Genomic DNA, 22731 nt, shown 5'->3' on the forward strand with positions numbered 1-22731 from the left:
CTTCCGCTGCTTGTTTCCTCTCTGCCCCCTTCTTCACTGCCTTTCCTTCACTCTCACACTTTGCACACAGGAAGGAGAAAGCACATACGCAGCTCAGTAAAAAGTGCAAAAGAGCCTGAGAAACAGCTTCCTCTGTCCCCCTGGCACCAGCAGGTGGTACTTAGCTATCCACATCAGTGGACAGCAGAGCTTAAGTTCGAGCTTCAGGGGAATCAGCCGCCATCACTAGGCAACAGTCCTGGGCGTTCAAGGTTACAGAGTTCTTGAACAGTGTAGCTGCCTGCACGCACCCAAAAGGAAAGAAAATCATCGACTGGAAGAGGGAAGTCAGAGCAACCCTTCATGTACCTGCTGATATTTGTCTTCTTTCAGAGGCACGTGTCTTGTCTGTAAGGCAGAGAGCAGATCTTCCAGGCTCTTATGAACCTAAGGAACAAAAAAGCCACACTGATGCTTCCCGGACTCACGCTTGCACCTCATTCAAGGGGTATTAGCGAAGCGAAATGCCACCAACATTTCTCCATCTCACTACTCCTTTACAATCGACCCCCAGTTTGAGCCCTGAAGCAGTTCTCATTCATTAAGGGCTTGTCTCCTAACTTGGCCCAAGCACACAACACTGCCTACGCCTGTGCCATTCCTCTATGGATTGACACCTTCGAGCCAAGGAATCCACAGTCAGTAAACAGGGAAGGTGTCAGAGGTTTGGCAATGAAGTCTCCCTTGTCACAGCCTGAGGATGCCGCTTCGGGCTTTGCTTGGCACCAAAGCAATTCCACGAGCTAACTCGCCCTTAGGACAGCAACAAGTGCTACTGCCTGAGGGCTTAAGCACCAGGACAGCTAAAAAGCAGCAGGCGGTCAAAGCAGCACATGAGTGTCAAAGCCTCTCCTCGCACGCTGCTCAGGCCGCACAGTAGCCAGGGAACCTCTCAACACCAGAAGGCCTTGGAGAGGGACAAAGCAGAGCCGATCCCCTGCGGACTGCCAGAAATGATGTCCCCCTGGGCTCCCCAGGAAAATCTCTTCCCAGAATGTCCCCACATACACACACAGCTAGGCTCAGGAGCTCATGAAGAAGAAAGCTGAGGAGGAGCTTACAGTGGCAGAGCTGTGCAGCTCTTTCTGCAGGGCTTCAATTCGAGCCGTGTGTTGGTCGCTTCTCCCTTCCAGCCTCACCTTTTCAAGCTCAAGCCTTGAAGGAAACACAGGGAGACAGCACTGTGAAATAACGGCCCTCCAAATTCTGGATGGGCTTGCTGCCATGCAGCCAGCTCTTCCTCTTGCTTTTACACCACCCCGGCAGGCAAAGCCTTGCTTCACCGGGGCAGTTCCTTACCGTCCCACTCGTTCTTCCAGCTGCTTTAGGCTAGCTCTTTCCAAGGAGGCTTCCACAAGCTCTTGCAGTTGCTTGGAAGAAGCCATTGCTTCCCTCTCCTTTTCTGACAGGGCCGCCTGCAACTCCTCAACACAATGCTCACTCTGAAGGCGCTGTTCTTCCGACTCCTGCAACTGTCAAACCAGCACCCACGCTACTCAGCTGCATTTACATACAGACAAGCCAAGTGCTTTGACTCCCAAGTCATCTCTCCCAAATCCTCTTGCCTTGCCCTCTCTCCTGCTAGCCTCTTCCATCCCCATCTTGTCTTCCTACAAGCAGTCCCCAAAACCGCCCCAACACCAATCCGCTTCCTTCCACAGGGAGTGCACAGCAAACACCTTGCCAAACTTAGGCACCAGGGCTATTGCACTAGGCAAGTGAGTCACTTTGAGGCCCTTCAATCTCCGCTGTGGACGTGAGGCCCAGTGCAGGCTCAGCCAGCGCGACCATTCAGAGCACCTGCCTGAGATGCTGCTTCACGTGGACCATGCAAAGCCCCACCTATCCAGGAGGGATGCTGCTTTCTGCAGCTCTCACACTACAGCACCCTGCCCGGTGGAGGAGGAAGAGCAGGTCATTTGGTTCCAGCTTTCACCCACTTCGTGGGTTATGACAGGCCGCAATGACTGACTTGCTCAGGTCCCCCTGGCACCTGTTCTCAGAATACTGCCCTCTGCTTGTTCATCATTTGCCAGGGAAAAACAACATTGTCAGGCTCATTAAGGTAGTTACTGTTTTTGCCTACCTTGCCCTTAAGCCTGTCCAACTCTTTTAGCAACTGCCCTTTCTCTTCCTCCAGGTCCTTGCAACCACGTGTGGCAGCTTCCAGAGAGGCTTCTGACATCAGCTGCTTTCGACGAGCCTCAGCAAGCTCCTGCTCCAGCTGTCTGGCCGTGTCCTGTGGACATAGTTACATGCATAGGAAGAAAAGGCTTGGACCACAGGTTCCGCTTTCTCTTCTTTCCTGTTACATTACAGAGCTGCTTCAGGCTTCAGAGTGAACCTAAACATAACTTATTTTGTCCACACCAGCGTGCCTCTGCACAGCTGATGTCTGCTCTCTGTCTGCTGCCAACAGCTAAGCTTTGCCAGCTCGTCTTTAAGCTCGTGGCTTCCTATGAGTTCAAAATGGCCAAGTACTGTTCTCCTTGGAACAGCACATAAACACAGACTGCAGACATCCACGTGCATCTGTGTTTAAGAAAATGCCAGCAATCTGCTCAGATGCACGTGCTGTTATTGAACTGCACACATGACTCTAATCCACAAACCCAGGGCTTCATATTAGATCCTGTGAAAATGAAAGGGCAGGAGTAGCTTACAGAGGCAAAGCTGTGCAGCTCTTTCTGAAGAGCTTCGATTTTAGCTGTCTGTTGGTGAGCTCTGCCTTCCAGCCTCCCATTCTCAAGTTCAAGCCTTCAAAGGAAACATAGGTCTCAGTATGGGAACCCAGTGGAGCACAGACACCCACTCCAAACTGTGAACTGACGGTATCTCAAGCAAACACCTCCCTCCAAATCCCAGATTTGCTTGCTCTCAAGCAGCAAGCTAACCCCGTTGCCTTTACACCCTCCCACAAAGCACAGCCTTGCTTCACTGTGCCAACTCCTTACCTTTCCACTTTGTCTTTCAGCACTTTTAGGCTCTCCATTTCCAAGCAGGCCTTCTTGCATTCTTGCAGTTGCTGAGACAAAGCCAATGCTTCCCTTTGCTTTTCTGCCAGGGCTCTCTTCAAATCCTGAACACACCGCTCAGACTGGAGAAGCTGCTCTTCCAGCTCCTGCAACTGTCAAACCAGGACCCACGCTAGTCAGCTTCCTCTTCACACACTCAAGGCACCTGCTTTCACTCGCAGGTCACCTCTGAAAAACCCTGTTGCTTCGTCCTCTTTCATACTGGCCTCTCCCATCCCGCTGCTTGTTCATTGGTTACAGGGGAAAACAGGGTTGTCAGGGTCCTCGGGCTAGTCACAGCCTTTGCCTACCTTGCCTTTAACCCTGGCCAACTCCTTTTGCAACTGCATTTTCTCCTCCTCCAGCTCCCGGCGAGCACGCGTGGCAGCTTCCAGCGAGGCTTCGGACAGCGCCTGCTTTCTGCGGGCATCGGCGAGCTCCTGCTCCAGCTCCCTGACCCTGCCCTGATGGAATAAGGACACGCATCGCAGGAAAAGCCTTGCACCGTGCACTGTGCTTTTGCTTTTCCTGTTACATTACACGACTCTTCCGAGAAGTAGCTCCCCAAAGGACTACTATGTTTCTTCCCCTTCTCCCATCACCCAGACCTTTCTCAGGCATCTCCCTACCCCTCACTCCTACCCCCGCCTTCATTCCCTTCCAGCCATTGTCAGACTCTGGACAAAAGTCTCTCTCCACCCGAGAGCCACACTTGGACCAGGCCTTTTCACACACACAGAATGAGGCAAACACTCTGCAGAGCAGCACAGTGCACACTTGTGCACCGTGTCCATTTGCAGGCAGACACTTCCCCTTCCACAGCACACTCCAAGGCCACGCAATCTCTTCTCTAACTGTCCACACACACACACACAAGTAGGCTCAGGAGCTCATGAAAAGGAAAGGTCAGGAGTCGCTTACAGAGGCAGAGCTGCGCAGCTCTTTCTGAAGAGCTTCCACCCTGGCAGTCTCATGGCGCGCTGTCACCTCCAGCCCTGTTTTTTCAAACTCAAGCCTTCAAAGGAAACATAGGGCTCAGTATGGGAACCCAACAGAGCACACATACCCACTCCACACTGTGAACTAACAACATCTCAAGCAAAAGCCTCCCTCCAAGTCCCACATTCCCTTGCTGGGATGCAGCAAGGTAATCCCGTTGCCTTTACACCAGCCCACAAAGCAAAGCCTTGCTTCACTCTGGCACTTCCTCACCGTCCAACTTTTTCCCTCAAGAGCTTTATGGTGAAGAGCAGTGTGCCACGTTCTTGCTCTTGCTGGGGAGCAGCCATTGATTCTCTTTGCTTCTCTGCCAGGGCTCTCTTCAACTCCTCAACAGACCGCTCAGACTGGAGACGCCGCTCTTCCGATTCCTGCAACTGTCAAACCAGGAACCATGGGAGTGAGCTTCATCTTCAGCATCTTACACACTGCTTTGACTCCCAAGTCAAATCTCCCAAACTCTGGTGCTTCACCCTCTTTCCTATTGGCCTCTCCTGTCCCCATCCTGATTTTCTACAAGCAGACAGCTCCGACTGACAAGGGAAAAGAGCGCTTTCTGCAGCTCTCAAACTACACTGCCCTGCACAGCACAGCACATGAAGAAGAGCACGTCGTTCCGCTCAAGGCTCCACCGCCCTCATGGGTTACGGCAGTGCGGAACTACTGACTTCATCACATCTCACTTGTACCTGTGCTCAGAATGCTGCCTTGTCCTTCTCATCATTTACAGAGGAAGAACAGCCCTGTTACGCTCATTATTGTTGTTATGGCATTTGCCTACCTTGCCTTTAACCCTGGCCAACTCCTTCTGCAGCTGCCCTTGCTCTTCCTCCAGGTCCCGGCAGGAACGTGGGGCAGCTTCCAGCAAGGCTTCTGCTGGCGACTGCTTTTTAGGAGCATCAGCAAGCTCCTCACCCAGCTCTCCAATACTATCCTAATGAAATAGTTACACACATAGGAAGAAAAAGCTTGGAGCACGCACTATGCATTTCTAATAAGGCACTTGCTATGAGAGCTCGGACATTCCCAGACCCTGCTTCCTCACAAGCCCCGTGGAGCAGCTTGCACACAGCTAAAGCTGTTCCAGTTCACTGGAACAAACGTGTGGCAGAAGCAGCCAAAGAAGGAGCAGAGCCTCCTCGGTGCAGGGCCCACACCCAGAGCAACCTCCTGAGAAGATCCCCCCACGGAGAACCCAATGTGCCCCCCGCTGAAAGCACCTCAGAATCCCAGGGAGAATCGTTGTCCTCCTCCGGCTCCGCTCCTGCTGCCGATGGAACATCTGCAAGGGAAATAAGGAAGGGCACACCATGAGTGCTTCTCTCACTCTGCTGCTCTCCTCCGTCAGGCAACACCCACAGCCAAGGGACAGATAATGCTGTTACTAGAGTCTTCAAAAAAAGAAGAAAAAGCAGCGTCATTCAAGAGCATCCTCACGCTCAGCCGCACCACTGTGTTCTCACCCCTTCCCCTGCCCTTCTCTGCAGCAGAAGTCGCCCAAGCCCAGCAGGACAGCTCACACAGCTACAACCAACACCCAACAGAGGGGCAGCGAGAACCCAAACGCGGCTCTGCAAGGCCGGAGTCCTGGAGGAGGGAGCCGTGCGGGCAGCTGCTCTCCCAAACTCGCGCTCCAGAGTCTCGCACCCACAGTCCATTCGCATCGCAACGGAGGGGTCCTCAAAGCACTACACAAAATATCCTCACGTGCGCAGTGAGTCACCAAGAAACAGTGCTCCTTGCACTCCAGCACTACCACAAAACGCCTCCCTCAGCTGACGTGCCCTCTGCCCTCTCCTTTGGTGGCAAGGGCAGAATCGGGGCTGCCCCGTCTCACAAGCACGGCACCGTTTCCATGCATTGGCCCTCACAGCCACCAAACAAGACGTGGCCTTCAACGTGCCCTTCAACTCACCTCGCACACAAGCCGGGGCTCCTGCAGCGTTTGTATCCTGAGGACCATCAGCGGCCTCCTCTCCATCCCTTGCAGGTGCTTCGTCCTGAAAGAGGCCAGCCAAAACAGTTGCAAAGAACAGAAAGAAGCACTCCCTGTGCAGGCAATGGACACCCTGCAAACTACTTCTCTCTACCCACACAGGGAAAAATGGTCTGACTTCCTTTCTTTGAGGCCTGCAACTCCTCCCTTGAGAAGACGTTTGAGTAGACAGCAGTACCCAATGTCACATATGTGCTCTTCTGCTTCTGAAGAGACCCTCACAAGCGCAGCCTGCGCACAGTCTCAGCCTGCCTTCACCCACGTTCCAATACCCAGGAGCACACACACCCTTTCCCCTCTCCTTTGCACCAATGAAAACCAACAGTTGCCTGCTTTTCAGTAACCTTAGTCCAACTCCGCCTCTTTCCTCCCTTGCACTTTTTTACCCAAAACAGCGCTCCAAGTCAAAACCCACGTTATTGCTGTTGGGCTTCTTACTTGGCTGCAGGATTCCATACACTGTCCTTTTCATGGATACTTTGGCAAAGAAACAGCAACCCCACCAAACTCTTGCAGAGCCAGAATCTGGACCCTTTGAGTATTGCACTACAAATCCCATGCAAGGGCCACTTGCTATGAGAGCTCGGACATTCCCAGACCCTGCTTCCTCACAAGCCTCGTGGAGCAGCTTGCACACAGCTAAAGCTGCTCCAGTTCACTGGAACAAACGTGTGGCAGAAGCAGCCAAAGAAGGAGCAGAGCCTCCTCGGTGCAGGGCCCACACCCAGAGCAACCTCCTGAGAAGATCCTCCCACGGGGAACCCACTGTGCCCCCCGCTGAAAGCACCTCAGAATCCCAGGGAGAATCGTTGTCCTCCTCCGGCTCCGCTCCTGCTGCCGATGGAACATCTGCAAGGGAAATAAGGAAGGGCACACCATGAGTGCTTCTCTCACTCTGCTGCTCTCCTCCATCAGGCAACACCCACAGCCAAGGGACAGATAATGCTGTTACTAGAGTGTTTAAAAAAAGAAGAAAAAGCAGCGTCATTCAAGAGCATCCTCACTCTGAGCCCCACCACTGTGTTCTCACCCTTCCTCCCACATGCTCACACAGGCAGGAAGTCACCACGAAATAACACTCCTTGCACTCCAGCACTTCCACAAAACATCTTCCTCACTTGACCTTCCCCTCTGCCCTGGCATTTGCTGGCAAGGGCAGAATTGGGGCTTTCCCATCTCAGCAGCAGTTCATCACCAGCATTCACTGACTCAGACCAAGGAGCAAACAAACACAGGGGCTCAACGCTTCTGAACTCACCTCTACTGACAGGGAGGGCTGCTGCAGCATTTGCAACTTGAGGACCACCTGCTGCTTCCTCCCCATCCCGTGCAGGTGATTCCTCCTGAAAGAGGCCGGCCAAAAGAGTTGGAAGGAACAGAAAGAAGCACGCGTTGCACAGGAAAGGACACCGTGCAAAGTACTTCTATTCCCTGTACCTGTACAGGGAAAAACGTTCTCACTTTTCTTTTACAAGGCCTGCACTCCTCCCTTAGGAGGATGTTTCTGTGCACAGCAATACCCAGTCTCACAGACATGCTGTTCCTCTTCAACAGAGACTCTCAGAAGTGCAGCCTGGACACAGGCTGAGCCTACATTCACCTACATTCAAATATGCAGGAGCACACACACCCTTTCCCCCGCTCCTCTGCAACAACAAAAACCAACAGAAAGCACCTCAGAATCCAAGAGGGAGTCTCCGTGTTTCTCCTGCTCCGCTCCCGCTGCCAAGGAAACATCTGCAAGGGAAAGAAGGAAGGGCACACCATGAGTGCTTCTTTCACTCTGCTGCTCTCCTCCATCAGGAAAGCCCCAACAAGCAAACACACAGCAGGACCCGTGTTTACTAACTCACCTTTCTCACCAGCCACTGATCCTGCAGCATCTTTATCCTGAGGACCACCAGCACCTTCCTCTCCATCCTTTTCAGATGATGCTTCCTAAGAGAGGTCAGGAAAAAAAAAAAGTGTTGCAAAGAACAGAAAGAAGCATCTTCTGCAGCGGCAATTCACACTTTGCAAAATGCTTCATTTCCCTGGGTAACTACACAGGAGAGTTCTCTCTTGTCTGCTGCAAAGAAAGGCCTGCAGGTTTTCCACAGGAATGCCTTTGGGCAGACAGCAATAGCCAGCACCACAGACATGCTGCTCTGCCCCTCACAAGCATGGCCTAGACACACTCTGACTCCAGCTTCAACAACACGGTGACACGCACGAGCACACTCCCCATCTGCCCCTTCTTTTCACCCAGGACAAGCAACAGCTGCCTGCTTCTCCGACAGCCTTAGTCCAGCTTCCCTCCCTTTCCTCACGGCCCTCTTCAACCCACTAGCACATCTCCCTGTGCTGCAGTAGCTCCTCGCAGACGGCATCTGCGACACCCTCTCAAAGCTCACTGACAAGAGGGCAACCAGGAGAAGAAGGAAATCTCGCCTGCATCTCCAGCACTGCAGGGTGCCTTCCAGCATCATCCTCGGAATCCTCAGAATCGCTGCACAGTCCCAGTGCCAAACACCTCTTCTGCAGGAGAAACAGCAAAAATAAAGAGACATCATCAGAGGGGAAACAGGCAGCGGGAGATCAGGCGCACGTGAGCCTGGAATGCCATTCCCATGTGCCAGGAGACAAAGACACCGGCTACAGGAGCTCCCTGCTGAGCACACTTGAGGAACCTCACAAGGAGGACAGGAGAGCCAGGGGATGAAGCACCTCAGCCCACTTTGAACAATAAATGCCTTTCTCCCACATTAGTCACAATTCTACCACCCCTTTGTTCCTGGAAACCGACAGCAAGGTCTGCAGGACAAAGGAACAGGTAATCTAGGAGCTCATCAGCCTTCATTCTCTAGAAATCTCACGCACATCAAGACCGTGCGGTCATTTCTCTTGTCACCTAGTGCTCTTCTGCCCCCGACCACCAGACTGCTGCGTGCTCTGCCACGGCTACCAGACTTGGAGGAAGTAGCTCACAGCAGCAGGAAGGGGGCCAGGCAGGAGACCGCTTTGCAGGAGCAAAGCCACCGCACTGCAAGCGCCCTTTCGCTCAAATCCACACAGCTCAGCCCTCCAAACCACTCACTCATTCCACAGAAATTCTGCCTCTTGGGCCACTTCACCTTGGCAGCTAAACGGCGTCTTTCTAATTCGGAGGCAGGAACGGAGTTGTCCTCGCTCTCCTCGTCATCAGTATCTTGAACGCTTGAAAAGTTAAGACAAGAAGGACTGTGTCTCTCTCCAGGCTCTCCTCTTCTGAGGCAGGGGAAAGGATTGGGGGAAAGCGCTTGTTCAAGCCTCACCATACAAAGCATTCACGGGAAAGCTCCTCTCCCACTGTGAAAACATTAATTGACACGATTAATTCTTAGCATGTCAGACCTTCAGAAGTCAACACGGCCCACAAGCACCTAACACAGGCACTTCTGCAGGCCACGCTGCAGGGGAACAGTCACACAAGACAGCAGGGACAAAAGCAGGCCCCAACCTGCCCTTGACTTCTCGCACCCTACTGAATTCTAACCCCCTTCCCCTCAAAGGACATTAGCAAAGAAAATCAACACTGCCCTTACATTTCCTTCTAAGCTTCCTCAACAAAATACTAGCATGGGACAAACGCGCGTTGGGAGCAGACAGTTAGCAAACGCTGCGGGGCGCTGACGGGATAGGAAGCTAATGAAGTGCTCAACTACTCGCACCACACGCACACGCACACGCAGAGCCCCAGCAGTTCCTCCACGCTTAAGGATCCTACCTCCGCTGGCCGCAGCACAGGCGCCCGATGCAGAGGCAGCAGCTCCTGCTCCGGGAGGCGAGCTGAGTCCTGCCATGCCTACTGGGCCGCCTGCACGCGCCCTCTGCGCGCACTCTGCCAGCTCTTCACCAACGCTGCAGACAGGAAGAAAGGAAGGACTGTCACCAAAACCAACGGCATCCTTGTACACGGCTCTTCTAGGACACAACGAGCCACTGCTTCTCCACGCTACGCCTATTCAGAGCCATCTGGCAAGCTGACACACACGGGCTAGTTACACATACCCACGCACACCCGCCCTTCCTGCTCCCCTTGCTACAGGCCCAGGGCGAGGGGAAGCGGCAGAAGAAAGGACCTCTGCATTTGGTCTCATGCGCTGCTCTGGGGAGGGCCTCGTATACACTCCACTTGCCCAAAGCACACTTTTCAGGCTCGCTATTGCTCACAGCTCAGCTCAGCACCACCAACTTGAAACCTGACCGAGCAGTCGGGGTGGAGTCAAGGAAAACCTCCCGGTTCACACTTGACACTACATGTTCCAGAACATGCCCTTTTGCCCAGCTTCCACAGACGTCTCCACACATCATTAAACCTTGCTGCTCTTAACAAGAGCGTCCATAAGCCAACACGCACATTCACACACCTTAGCAACTCTAACGTCACCTAAAGCACTTACCGAGCATGCAGAAAAGTCCTAGCATACTCCTCCGCCGTCCACCCAGCAACATCTTTCTGGGAAAGATCAGCACCATGGCGAAGAAGAGTGTCTAGGATGCTCCTGTTCCCAGTCGAAGCAGCCCGCATTAAAGGGGTCCTAGAGCATCCAAAAGAGGAGAGGAAAGCTCGGAGCCAACGCAGACATTTCACTCGCATGCCTTTCAGCCCTCTTTGCTCCCACAACAATTGCTTCCCCCTTTCCCACAGGCAGAAGCAAAGCAAAGGCAGCTACACGGAAGCACAGCACAACTCGGAAGGAACGGGGCCTCCGGACACGCTCTTCGGACAAGCCCTTCACCTGGCAGACTGGTCTCGAGCGTTCACATCAGCTCCTTTGCCAAGCAGGAACTCCACCATCTCGCCGTGACCACCCGACACGGCAAGGGCAAGGGGCGTGCAGCCCATCTGCAAGCATAAAGCGCCCCCAGTCAGAACCAAACAGCCAGGGAAAGCCACTCTCTCTTTCCGAGAGCAGCCTCACCCACATTCTACACTTACCTTATCCTTAGCCTCGAGAAGGGCGCTGTGCTCCACTAGCTGCCCTGCTAGAGAGGTGTTACGAGCAAGAACAGCCAGGTGAAGGGCAGTGTTGCCGGTAACGTCGGCAAGATTAGGGTTGGCACCACGCGCCAGCAGAATGGCCACGCATTCTTCTTGCTGGCACTGCACTGCCTGCAAGCAACACAGCAAAGAAAAGGAAGCCTTCCCAGCAACTACGTTTCCCTCCCTCAGCGCTCCCACAGCCGGCCAACCGCACAAAGCAACCCCGGCCTTCCCCGAGGAGGCAACGTGGGCCCATTCTGCGCCAATCGCAACACAGTCTCCACCTGTCCCAACATCACACATCACCCCAGAGACGCAGCGCTCTGGGTGCAGCTTGGAAGCCCTCCCTCAACAGCTCTCCCGTGCTCCACGTACCTTCATCAGTGGAGATCTCTTGTAGCCGTCCCGCGCATCCAGCTTGCACTTCTTCTCCACTAAATAGGACACGATCTCCGAGTGCCCATTAGCGCAAGCGAGATGCAGGGGTGTCCTACAAAGGCAACACATTCCATTAACACGCACACACGCGCCGAGCTGCACACACCGCTCCTGCCTCTGTCCCGGGCCTAGGGCCACCGCTGTCCGCAGCCACAAGAGCAGCTTAGAAAGAGTCGCCCATTCCGGCAGCAACGGCAGCAGCTGCACACCCCAAGCCCAGAGGGAGGGGCTAGGAAAAGTCACCCCCACCCCACGCAGCACCCGCTTCCCGCAGCTCCGCACCCGCTTCCCTGCAAAGGGGCTCCTGCGCCCAGGCACAGCGGTCTGCCCACGCAGCCCCACGCTGCCGGGCGCAAGCGGCTGCCCTCCATCCCTCTGCCCGCGCAACCGCCCGCTGCCTCCAACAGCACCACCCACGCTGCCCAGCAAGGACCACCCAGGCTTGGTTGGCCACCTCCAGCCTTCGCCAAGGCGCCCTGCGGCTTGCGCCAGCACCGCTTGCGTGGCAACAGAGTGCCGCACGCCGGGGACACGGGCTTTCCAAGAGCAGCACAGCAGCCTCGGGCGGTGCTGCTGGGGCAGGGCCTGCCACCCGGCCTTCCCCGCAGCAGCCTCGAGCACACGCGCCCTCCACGCCCGGCCAGGCCCTCGCGAAGAGCCGGCAAAGCCCCGGCCGGCGCCGCCCCCCTCACCGCTTGGCCTTGTCGCGCCCGTCGAGGCCGCGTGTCGGCAGCCGCCGCAGCGCAGCCAGGTCTCCGCGGGCGGCCGCGCGGTGCAGCTCGCTCAGCTCCTCCTCGCGAAGCTCGTAGCGAGCGCCCACGCAGGCCAGGGAAGCGCCGCCGGGCGCCGCCGCCCCCCGCCCCTTGCCGAAGAGCGCCAGGAACCGCTTCATGCTGCGGCGGGGACGCGGACACGGCCAGAGAGAGACGGCCCCGCCTCGGGCGGGCGGGGCAGAGGAGCCGAGCCCCGAGCAGGGGCCGCGGCCGGGACAGCTGCGGCGGGGCTGAGCCCCGGCGGGCTGCGGGAGCGGGGGTCGCGGGCTCGGAGCCCCCGCGCCGGGAGCAGAGGCGCGCTCCGAGGGCCGGGACGCAGCGAGGCTCCCAGCGAGGCACGCGCCGACCGTCGCTCCGGCACTGGCGGCCGCAGCACTGAGGCCGCGCGGCGACGGCGCCAGGCGCAACAGCCGCGGCGAGGGCGTCACAGGGCGGCGGGGTGACGCCGCGGGGTGACACTGCCACGCGCCACAGGCGGCTCCTCGACGTGGGGCTGCAGCGCACCCACAAGGGGCTGCGGCTCCCCGAGAAAGAGCACCGCCGCTGTTAGCTTGGTTGTCGCTCAACTATCTTTTTCATGTTCTCCTATGATTGTGAATCTGCTACTTGTTGTAGATCTGCCAGCGCTGCCAGTTATTATCATTAGTAGAAAATCATCTTTCATTTCACAAAAATCCCCATTTACGTCTTGTCGGTATTTACTCAACTGAATCGAGCAGAAAAGCAGAACCAGCCAAAAATAATAATAAAAATAATGCCCAGCCACGCTCACACTATAGATTGCGATTAAATGTTTGAAGTGCATGAGTAGGGTGGAGGTGTTAGTTTGTATATTGATATATGCCCTTCATGATGAGTCTGGATTTTACTACTTGTAGGACTGAGGCAGGAATAAGTTCGTGAGATGGGATGCTAGCCCGAGGTGCTCTTAGGCTACTGAACAGCAGCGGAATACTTCCATAAGATGTTTGAATGAAGATTTTTTCCCTCCACTTCTGCATGTGTACATGTTAGCAGGAGGAAAAATAGCAAAGCTTGTATTTGATAAAAGGAGCGCGCAGTTGGCTGTTGATTACGGTGCTATTAGTGGTCCATATATACCAAGAAGACACTCAGAACAGGTACTGTGACTGCTGCCATTATCCCTGATAAGGAAGGTCACCTCTCTTTTTGCAGTGAGGTTGCAAGTCTTTAATTGCCCCTGCTCCTGTCCAACAGTGCCTTACAAGCCATGTATAAAGCTGATACTGTGTGGTTAGCCGGTAAGTATTACCTGCCATAGTGCTAGAGATAGAAACTGGGCTCTGTGCAACGGAACTCGAAGCCTGTGTCTCAAGTTCCTAAACGAGGACTCCAGAGGGAGCAGCTGTAGGGTACGGCGCTCGGAAGATCTCGCGATGTACGGGAAGAATAGGGAACTAAGGCATATGCCATATTAGGTAAAGAGCAACGCTTATTAGCTATATAGGCATGCTTCCGCCTTTGCTACCTTTATAAGATCCAGCCTGCGTATATTAAACGCCATTTGCAGCATCCTCATATTGGTGTCTGTGCTCTCTGGCCCAGGCACGGGTGGGACGTGCCTGGCCGCCTCGGCAGACGGAGTCGATTGCCAATGTCAGGCAACAAGTGGTGACCCCGACGTGATACTCCGAGGCGGCGGACCGTAGGCGGTCGAGGGATCCGGATCATGGAAGGGATAATCAAGGTCGTATTATCGTGTGCTCGTGAATGGGGGATTTCTATGAAATCGAACGCAGTTAAGAGCTGCATTGAGCGGCTCCTTGAAGAAGGGGCGGTTAACAGTGCCGGGGAAGTTTTATTCCCCCAGCACTGGCAGAGATGTACCACCGCCTTAGCGGAATATGGTATATCTAAAGGGAGTGCGAAAGATCTAAAGACATGGGGAGTGATACGGCAGGTCCTCCAGAAAGCAAGGGAGGAGAGGGAGACTTGGAGGGCAGCACGGGAGGCGCTCGGGAAGAGTGAAGCAGTGGGAGTGCAGACAGAGGCTGATGAACAGACCCTCTGCAAGCTTTCGATCTGGTGCAGAGAGAATGGGTTCAAAGCCGAGCCCCACCTAGTATTCAAACCCGATGTGAAAGCCAAAAGCAAAGTGGCCATCGGAGCCACGGCAGCCTTTGCAAGCACTTCAGGACCGGGACCGCCACGCCACTGAAAACCGCTGGTGTTTGGAGATCCATCGCTAACCCCCCCGCCCGTGCCTGCCTCTGTGCCTGCACCTGCGGCGCCTACACTGTCTGTGCCCCTGCTTCCGCTTGTTAGATTGCCTTGAAAAAAGGAGAAAGGGGGGCTGGGGAAGAGAAGGCGAATGAGATCAAGGAAACTTATGTTGCTGAAGGCTTGATGAAAGCCAGGAGGGAGGTGCAGAGGAATTTGATCTGTCTTTAAAAGTGGGGGTTGAAGAACTGTAATGCTTTAAGTGAGGACGGAAACCGTTATTAGGGCTATTATTTCTATTTGCTATGTTCATCTCTATTATGTGTTGTATCCTTTGTATATTGATGCCGACACGAGGTATGGTTGAAAGGTGGAAATTTGTATGATCTGTAGAGTCATAAAACTATTGTGAAAAATAGGATCCAAGACCCTGAGAAAGAAGATGTTTGCCTGCCCAGGCTGAGCGATAAGGAGCGCAGAGGCGGCTGCCCAGCCAGGCTCAGAGCCGACCGACCATAATGGGATCTTGAGAAAGAAGATGTTTGCCTGCCCGGGAACTGCAAACATCCACTAAACTAGTTTGAAGGTCAAACACCCAAGAGGAAGATGAGGAAGGCAGGAGCCTCAGACTGACAGCTGGGACCACTTACTGGTATGCGCATTTGCGCACCCAGGAGGGAAGGTTATGTGACTGAAGGCAGAGTTTGTCCGCCCCCTGGACTGCCTGCTGGCACGTACTGGCCCTACGTGGCAGGATGCACCGGGCTTAAACAGACAGTGCAGAGAGAGGGGGGGGTGAGACTCCTAATACTGAGACCCACGTTGTCTCTGCGGGGACGCCCGCTGAGTTAGGAGCCTGTCAGCAACCCGCTAATCTGCCAACTCGAGAAGATGTTCAGTCTCAGTATCTTGCCGACAAGTATTACCTCAAGAGTAGTTATTCATACATTGCTTATTAAAGATGCTTTCACCTGAATAGAGGCTCGCAGTAGCTACATTGTTTTGGGTGATTATTGCCAAATCCCAAGCCCATTCGCACCTAATTGGCGACAAGGATTGGCTTTGGCAATTGAGACAGTGGAACTCACTAGTGGAGTGCACAGCTACGTGAGGTCGTGCCACTGGATGGAAATTGTGTTTGTGCTGTTTGTATCTGTGGTTTTTAGATCTTTATTGTGTAATATATATATCAGCAGAGAGGGCTAAATAAGCACAACAAGAAAGTCCAGAATTTGAAAGTGGGAAAGTCAGGAATAACTCAGACTACGGCGTCCCCACCCACCCCACCGATGGAGGACTGTGAGCCGTACTCTGACTTGTATCCTTGGAAAGAGACTAGGGAAGTACTTCAGCATGGGAAACCAAATTGAAGCTATGCAAACATAAATAGAAATGGAAATCGTGAACCTTTCAAAATGATTTGGACATCTTAATAATCGATTTAAAAGATTGTTTTTTCACCATACCATTGCATCCTGAGGACCATGACATAGTGGAACATATGAACCAAACGCTGAAACGCCAGCTACGAAAAACGAAAAATTGGCAAGAGCAGAATATGTTTTAAAATTTTGAGATTGCCCCAGGATAGCCTAGTCCCTCTGATGGTCAAACACAGGGCTGGGCTAAAGGGAGGCCTGACAGAAGTAAAGTCGGGTCCGTGTAAGGTGATGCTGAGAGACTGGAACACGGGAAACTGGATGGGACCCTTGGGCTTAATAACCTGGGGAAAAGGGTATGCTTGTATCGTTACAGATACTGGAACCAGATGGGTGCCAGCAAAAATGGGCGAGACCTTGGCTGGAAGCAAACTCGCATACATCAAACGTAGCAGGCAGGCAGCTGGTACCCTAGCTGTGGAAAGTGTGAGCCTGCAGAAGAACAACATGGGAGGAAGAAGTGTTACTGTTATTATTAGCTGTATATTGTGGCTTTTAGGAGCTTCCCCCTACAGGAACGGCTGGTGGGATGACCTCACAACCCATACACCTCAGTGATGGAGGATTCGACTGGACCCCGACCTACTAAGAAAGCACCTTGTCCGGTTGAAAAGGAAACAGCAAAACAAACAATCGACATGGCAAGACGAGGAAAGGCTCTCTTTGCATTATCCTGCTGATACAGGTTGTATGGAGTCGACCAGGAAACACAGAATCCTAGGCCCGACAATGGGCGAGGGCATCCCATTATTGCCTCCCCACCGGGGTGGAAAAAGGGGAAAGTCCTGATCTCAACCTGTGTTGAAAATGTTGCAGTTTGAAAGCCGTAGTGGTAATGGTGGGGGGGGGGGGAAGGAGGTATCAAAAAAGGTATCGGATTCACGAACAGTCTGTTAACTGCAGGCCCGATTGCCCCCCCTCAAACAAATAGTCGAGTTCACAAACAGTATGATTTATTCAAGTGCAGCATTTACAAAGCAGGTTTCGGATGTTAGTAAAGGAAATTCTCTACTAGAGCATGGGGTGTTTAGCTAGCTCTGATGTACAAATATGCAATCATCACTCACCCCAGAAAATGGGAGAAGACGTCCAGTCTCGAGTCTCCTCAGGCAGCGTCCCGGCGCAAGGGGAGGGAAGGGGGCTCAGCCTCTCAACTGACCCAGGAGTTACGATGAATTCTTCCCTCCAGACTTTTCATCCTTAGTTCACCTTTTATACTTTTCTTTACATTCAGGTGGAGCTTGAGTGACTAAAGTCATACTTAATATTGTTATTGATTGGTGGAAAAGTTTCTCGCTTTCATTTAAAGGTACAGTCAACCGAAAATCTAAAGCGCATGCTCAGTGAGGGGTGGTCGTACCTCGGAGGCGGGTAACTTCTGAGATGGAGGTACGGTTTTCACATTATAATGAGCAAAGTTCAAGCAAAGTTCATCATTTGCCACTTTTGCTGGCACAGCACCGGACTTGTTATCATATATCTCTCATTAGACGGCCACTGTGCAGCTTATCAGCAGCCCAGCAAAGGGAGTGCAACAGAGTTTGGCCACGGAGCCTTCATCCCGTTCCATCCTCCGTTACTCCCTTTTGCAGCTGTGAGGAGGGCAGATTGCGTTGCCCAGGGAACCGTGGAGGAGCAGAGTCCGTGCATACCAACCATCCTGGAAGTGGCAACTGTGTAGCACCCCAAGCAGGCCTCTGTAATGCCAGAGCTATGTGAGGCCCTAGTTTTCCTCTCAGTTCCTGCTTTCAAACAGTTCTTCTACAAACGCTCCTTCCACACAATCCACTAACATGCTTTGCTTTTGTAAGCTTTGCGGCTTCGCTAACAGATAACGCTTTATGCAAATTAATGGCACAAAGAGCAGCAAATCTCACAATACTGCCTAGTGGGACAGTGTATGGGGAATCATGGTCACCATATGGGTCATATGTTAATGTGACATACCGCTCCCATCATGTGAATTTCACAGGGTACCTAGAGATAGTCACTCAGAAGGCTCAGAAATGGGAGAGAAAGATTACATCAGACCCCTCTGCCACCTATGCAAGTTATAATACAATAAATATAGGCAGAGGTGTGGGAAGATTTAGCTGCAGGGATGATGAAGGAAACAGGGAGTGGATTATACCCGAAGACTTGTTAGACACTCAGCTACAAGATGGACGAACGGTACTATAATTCTCCCCACCTGAAACGTTTCCTGCTCTAGCGCGCTATGCTTGCTGGCTGCTGCATACCTACTACCAGACAAAATACCCCCAACCCTTGTAAAATTTTTTGCCCCCATGTCACCTGGTGTCTTTTTACCGGATAATATGAGCGAGGCACCATTCCTCGTCCTGGTGAATGCTAATATTACTTGCCTCGGCCCGATCTTAGGATCAACAGGGCTATACAAAATTCAAAGCTCGACCTGTCACTTGTTGCGGACGAATAAAGCAGTAAACACGTTGTCTCAACAGATAGCGGCAGGTTTTAGGGATGTCAACAAGATACTCAAAGCACATCACGAGGCCATCAACGTAATCTTCGAGATTCTCCAGGTGGAGGGAGGCCGGTCCAGAACATTCAAAAACCAAAATTTTGTTGCCTGACCACAAAAGACTACGAGAAGATCGACAAGAGGTCGGAGGCCATTCAAAACGTAGGATCAGATCTGCTACAGGTGATAAGATGTAACCCAGGAAACTGGAGATGGCTTGAGAGCATAGGCAACAGTATCTGGACATGATTACTATCCTGGTTCAACTGGATTGATTGTGGAAGCTTGGGTTGATTATCATTATGGTATTGATTGGTGTCTTTTGCGGCATGCCTATTTTGTCATGTATAATCCACTATGTATTGCATCAGCTACGACGCTCATAGAAACAAGGCAGTCACAATGTACGCTATTAGCAGCTTGTTCAAAGTAGTGATATTTAGGATATTTAGATTAACATGGGGGGGGGGAGATGTAGGGTACGGCGCTCGGAAGATCTCGCGATGTACGGGAAGAATAGGGAACTAAGGCATATGCCATATTAGGTAAAGAGCAACGCTTATTAGCTATATAGGCATGCTTCCGCCTTTGCTACCTTTATAAGATCCAGCCTGCGTATATTAAACGCCATTTGCAGCATCCACATATTGGTGTCTGTGCTCTCTGGCCCAGGCACGGGTGGGACGTGCCTGGCCGCCTCGGCAGACGGAGTCGATTGCCAATGTCAGGCAACAGCAGCCGTGTTCCCCCCTCAGGGGAAGAGGAAGCCTCTCTGGTGTGGGGGATAGAGATCTTTCTCTTGGGGATGTAATTGAAGTGGCCACCAGATAAGCACTGGCTTCTCACTTACTTGGAAATCATCCTTAAATTCAAATGTACATTACTGTTCCAAATGAATGGGATTCTTCTAATCTGGACTTTTTTTTTGGAACTTGTCCATGCTATGCACACATTGCTAGGACATCCTGCACACTGCATTCTTTAACTACTAAATTAGCTCTTTAGCTTTGAAGGCCAGCTAGCAGTGTGAGTGTATTGTTCACACGGTCATTGAGCATTCCCGGATTTTTGCAGCCAAACCCTAACAGATGTCCAAATCTCTCTGGAATTACTGGAAGCAACCAGGAGGCTGTCATCTCCACATTGCTCTTGGTCTTAGCTTAAGGCTACAGGTGCCTCCTAAACCACAGCAGGGTTTGCTGCGTCCTCACAGTGGATGTGCCATCAAGCACTGCCAGTCCAGACCAGCTTTCTTCTCAAAGTTCAAACTAGCTTATTTTTATGAAGACTGGGCCATTTTGGAGCTCTTTTTGTACACCACGTGCTTAAAATCAAAACTGCACCAAGCAATACAAAGCCAACATCAAGATAACATATATATATATTAGTAAATTAACACCAGAGTAATATAGATATGTACATGTGCCTAGGTGAGGTGCTCTGGGATTGCATAGTCCTCAAACGGCCTGGTAAGCAGCCAAACTTCCTTTCAGAACACATTATGGCAGACGTTAATGCATCTTCTTCTGCCTTTGAACTCCTTTCGGAGTTTGGGGTCCTGTTGTCACTCAGCAAACCTCTCCTTATCGAGGGCATTAAGACCAGCCACTCTTAGGTAAACTAAGATTCTTGTAAAGGCCTTTGGGATGTAACAGCAGGGTTTTGCCTCCCCCTTTGGGAATCCCTGCCAACTACTCCCACGCACTTTCTTGTTCCTTCTCATCTTTGGAAAGGGCTTCCGGGAGGCTGCGCTCCATCAGCTTGCCAGGCCTCGAGCTGCTGCCGACCGTTTGCGGCTCGCCTGATCGTGCTTCTTGGCTGGCTCCTAGGCAAGGGGGACAGCTGCTGTGGGCCAGGCCTCAGGAGCCTTCCGCCATTGCCAGCACCTGCCAGCCATCTTTGAGAGCGGCCTCCCCCTGGCAGCGCAGGAGCGCTCTGAAGGGCAGCAGGAGGCAAACAGAGCCCCCAACTCCAGGCCCCTGTCTAAAAACCCAGCGGAGCTTTCAACCTCCCCTGAGGAAAAGGACACAGGCTGCACGCTGCCAGCAAGCGGCCAGACTCCTACCAGGGTTCCCCCCTTGGCAGCAAGCCCGCCGCTCCCATTCTGTAAGAGGGACAGGCAGCGGGAGGAAGAGGGAACAGGCGCGTGCGCAGGGCAGGCCAAGTCACGAAGGGGACGGGAATAAAACAGAGATGTCCCAGCCTACAAGCTTTATTAAATACAGAATTGGAACAGAACACCTTCACTTGAATGCAGCTCGATGTCATCTACACACCACTCCGCCAAGAGCTAGAGGGCACGTTTCCCCAGGCTTCCTTCCTCTCGGGATATCCTCTCTTGGCAGTCCCCGCTCCAGAAAGCCACTTCTGAGGAAGGCGCGCGCGGCAGGGGGAACAAAAGGCCCTCTGTTAGTGTTACAGGAGCAAAAGGGAGCAAGTCCCAAACCAAAGGAACCAACCCCATTCATCCCAGTAGACAGGCACCTCTGCTCACAATGCAGACACATTCAACCCAAGGCACTTGTGTCCATCCAAGCAAATGCAAGGGGCTCTAAAGCAACAGCTGGCCACTCGGCAGCTGATTGAAGCCAACAGGAACCCAAAGAATTGCAAAGCAGGGGCCACCTGCTTGCAAACAGGCCCCGTCCCTGAAAAGGCCCGACTAGAGCCCCCCGGAGAGGGGATTATTCGGGGCTCTGGGGGCGGCCTTGCATGTGCACATACACTGTTTCTTCTCTTTTTTAAGGACAGGCACATAATATTCTGTGCCACCAGTATTTGGATCACGATGAAGGTGTCACATAAATCTCCAGGTTGCAATTACCTCGCTCACGTTCCTCAGCGACATTTTTGACCATTCCTCACGCACCTGCAAGTATAACACAGGATACCCTTAAGTCCTTAGCAGTTACATTCCTCTAGTACTACCTTCTACGGCCTTTTGAAACCTAACTGTAACATGAAATGCAAATGGGGAACAACACCCTCAATCCTGAGAAATGCTTTGTCCACCAAAACACAGCATTGCCACTACTCTGTGCCATTAATTGTATCACAACACAATTGCCACTCATCACTTTTCCCTCATTCTGGCTTTACAGAAGGGCATCAAAAAGCACAAGGAGGATATAAGCACACATGGCCAGAGGTCTAGTCCCAAGGCCACAAGCTGCATATTTACACTGTTCACAGCGAGCAATCCCATTTGTGATGCCTGCTTTTTTTCTCATTACAAACCAACACTCTCTTTAATTTACTCCGCAGCAAAGGACTCAGGCCAGAAAGAGCTGGCTTTCCTTGCAGCAGCCACATTCTAGACAGCCTTTTTCATGGCAGCTCTGCTGACTTGCTGTTTAGCCACAGGAGTGCCTGAGGACAGTCACCTGGATCACCCTCTGAGACCCCCACAAGGCAATGCCCAAAGCCGAGCAGCTCAGCTTCAGAACACTACAGGCATGGGGACAGCTACAGCCCGCAGGCATCTCCTTTCAACAGGACCCTTGCTACGCTGCAGGCACCACAGCACTGAGTCACAACTGGAGCTGCCTGAATCCTTCCCAGGATTGTAAAAGATGGAAGAGGAGAGCTTGCCCTTGCCTCCACTCTGTGCAAATCAGGGAATGGATCATGGCATTCAGTGAAGAATGCTTCGCCCTCTTGTCCAACTCTTGCCACACGGGCCCCAAACCTCACCATTCCGTGAGGACCGTGCTCTCCACACACACTGCAAAGGCTGGGGCACACTCGGACCCAGAGCTATCGCTGAGGTTGCAGCAGGCTCTGAGCATTGCCTTGTGGAGTCTCTCAGGGCGATCCAGGGGACTGTGCTCGCCCAGTTGTGAGGGGCACCAATGCTGTTTGCACTAGCAGACTGGGTGTCCCGGAGCTAGGCAGGAATGCGTGCTCCTTTTCCCCTTAAAAGCTGAACCCTGCTCATTCATACTCTGTGGGCAGCTCATTCGAGCACAGCGTGCATGTCCAATGCCTTACCTCAGCCATTTGAGCTTCCACTCTGTCTGCCACACAGGAAGCATTGCCCGCTGCGTTCAGCATCAAAGAGCGGCTGCTGCCCAGCTCAGGAGGGTAGGCAGCAGCGGCTTCCGCAAGGCCTCCGATAACTCTGCCTTGCTGCAGGCGTCTGCTGAGAGCCAGTTCATTTCCCAGATCCCTGATTCTCTGCTGCATTCGTCCTACCAGGGAAGCTTCAGCAGCGGCTCTTCTTTGTTCCACCTGCTCCTGGGTGGCTGCCTGTGTCTGAAGCAGATGGTGCCATTTCAGCCTCCAGGGAAGAAGAACTTTCCCCCCATGCCCGGCGACAGTTTCCACACACCCCCTTGGAAGAGCACAGCCTTACTCAGGCGC

The 22731-nt window shown here is 52.9% G+C and overlaps 1 protein-coding gene across 1 annotated transcript; it reads right to left on the reverse strand.

The window, feature by feature from the left end:
* Positions 1 to 190: 190 nt before the first annotated feature.
* On the reverse strand, positions 191 to 22554 carry LOC148596281 (uncharacterized). The gene is made up of 11 exons (XM_088523993.1): positions 22360 to 22554; positions 21194 to 21238; positions 12447 to 12639; positions 12184 to 12403; positions 11429 to 11543; positions 11009 to 11182; positions 10809 to 10915; positions 10470 to 10607; positions 7902 to 7986; positions 349 to 426; positions 191 to 280 (listed from the first exon to the last, which is right to left on the reverse strand). The coding sequence occupies exons 1-11, from the start codon at positions 22552 to 22554 to the stop codon at positions 191 to 193; spliced, it is 1440 nt and encodes a 479-aa protein (XP_088380119.1).
* Positions 22555 to 22731: the final 177 nt, after the last annotated feature.

This window comes from Tinamus guttatus, unplaced genomic scaffold (assembly GCF_059628265.1).
Source record: "Tinamus guttatus ecotype Peru unplaced genomic scaffold, ASM5962826v1 Tinamus_guttatus_pri_ptg000018l, whole genome shotgun sequence".
NCBI classification, from domain to species: Eukaryota; Metazoa; Chordata; class Aves; order Tinamiformes; family Tinamidae; genus Tinamus; species Tinamus guttatus.

What these genes read in the sequence shown, in the direction of transcription:
- LOC148596281 (XM_088523993.1), bottom strand. Translation starts at nt 22,554, where the DNA reads ATGCAGCAGAGAATCAGGGATCTGGGAAATGAACTGGCTCTCAGCAGA. An exon ending in TGGAAGCTCAAATGGCTGAG is followed by an intron (nt 21,239 to 22,359) that starts GTAAGGCATTGG and finishes TTATACTTGCAG; the next exon opens with GTGCGTGAGGAATGGTCAAA. An exon ending in TTCTCGAGGCTAAGGATAAG is followed by an intron (nt 10,916 to 11,008) that starts GTAAGTGTAGAA and finishes TTATGCTTGCAG; the next exon opens with ATGGGCTGCACGCCCCTTGC.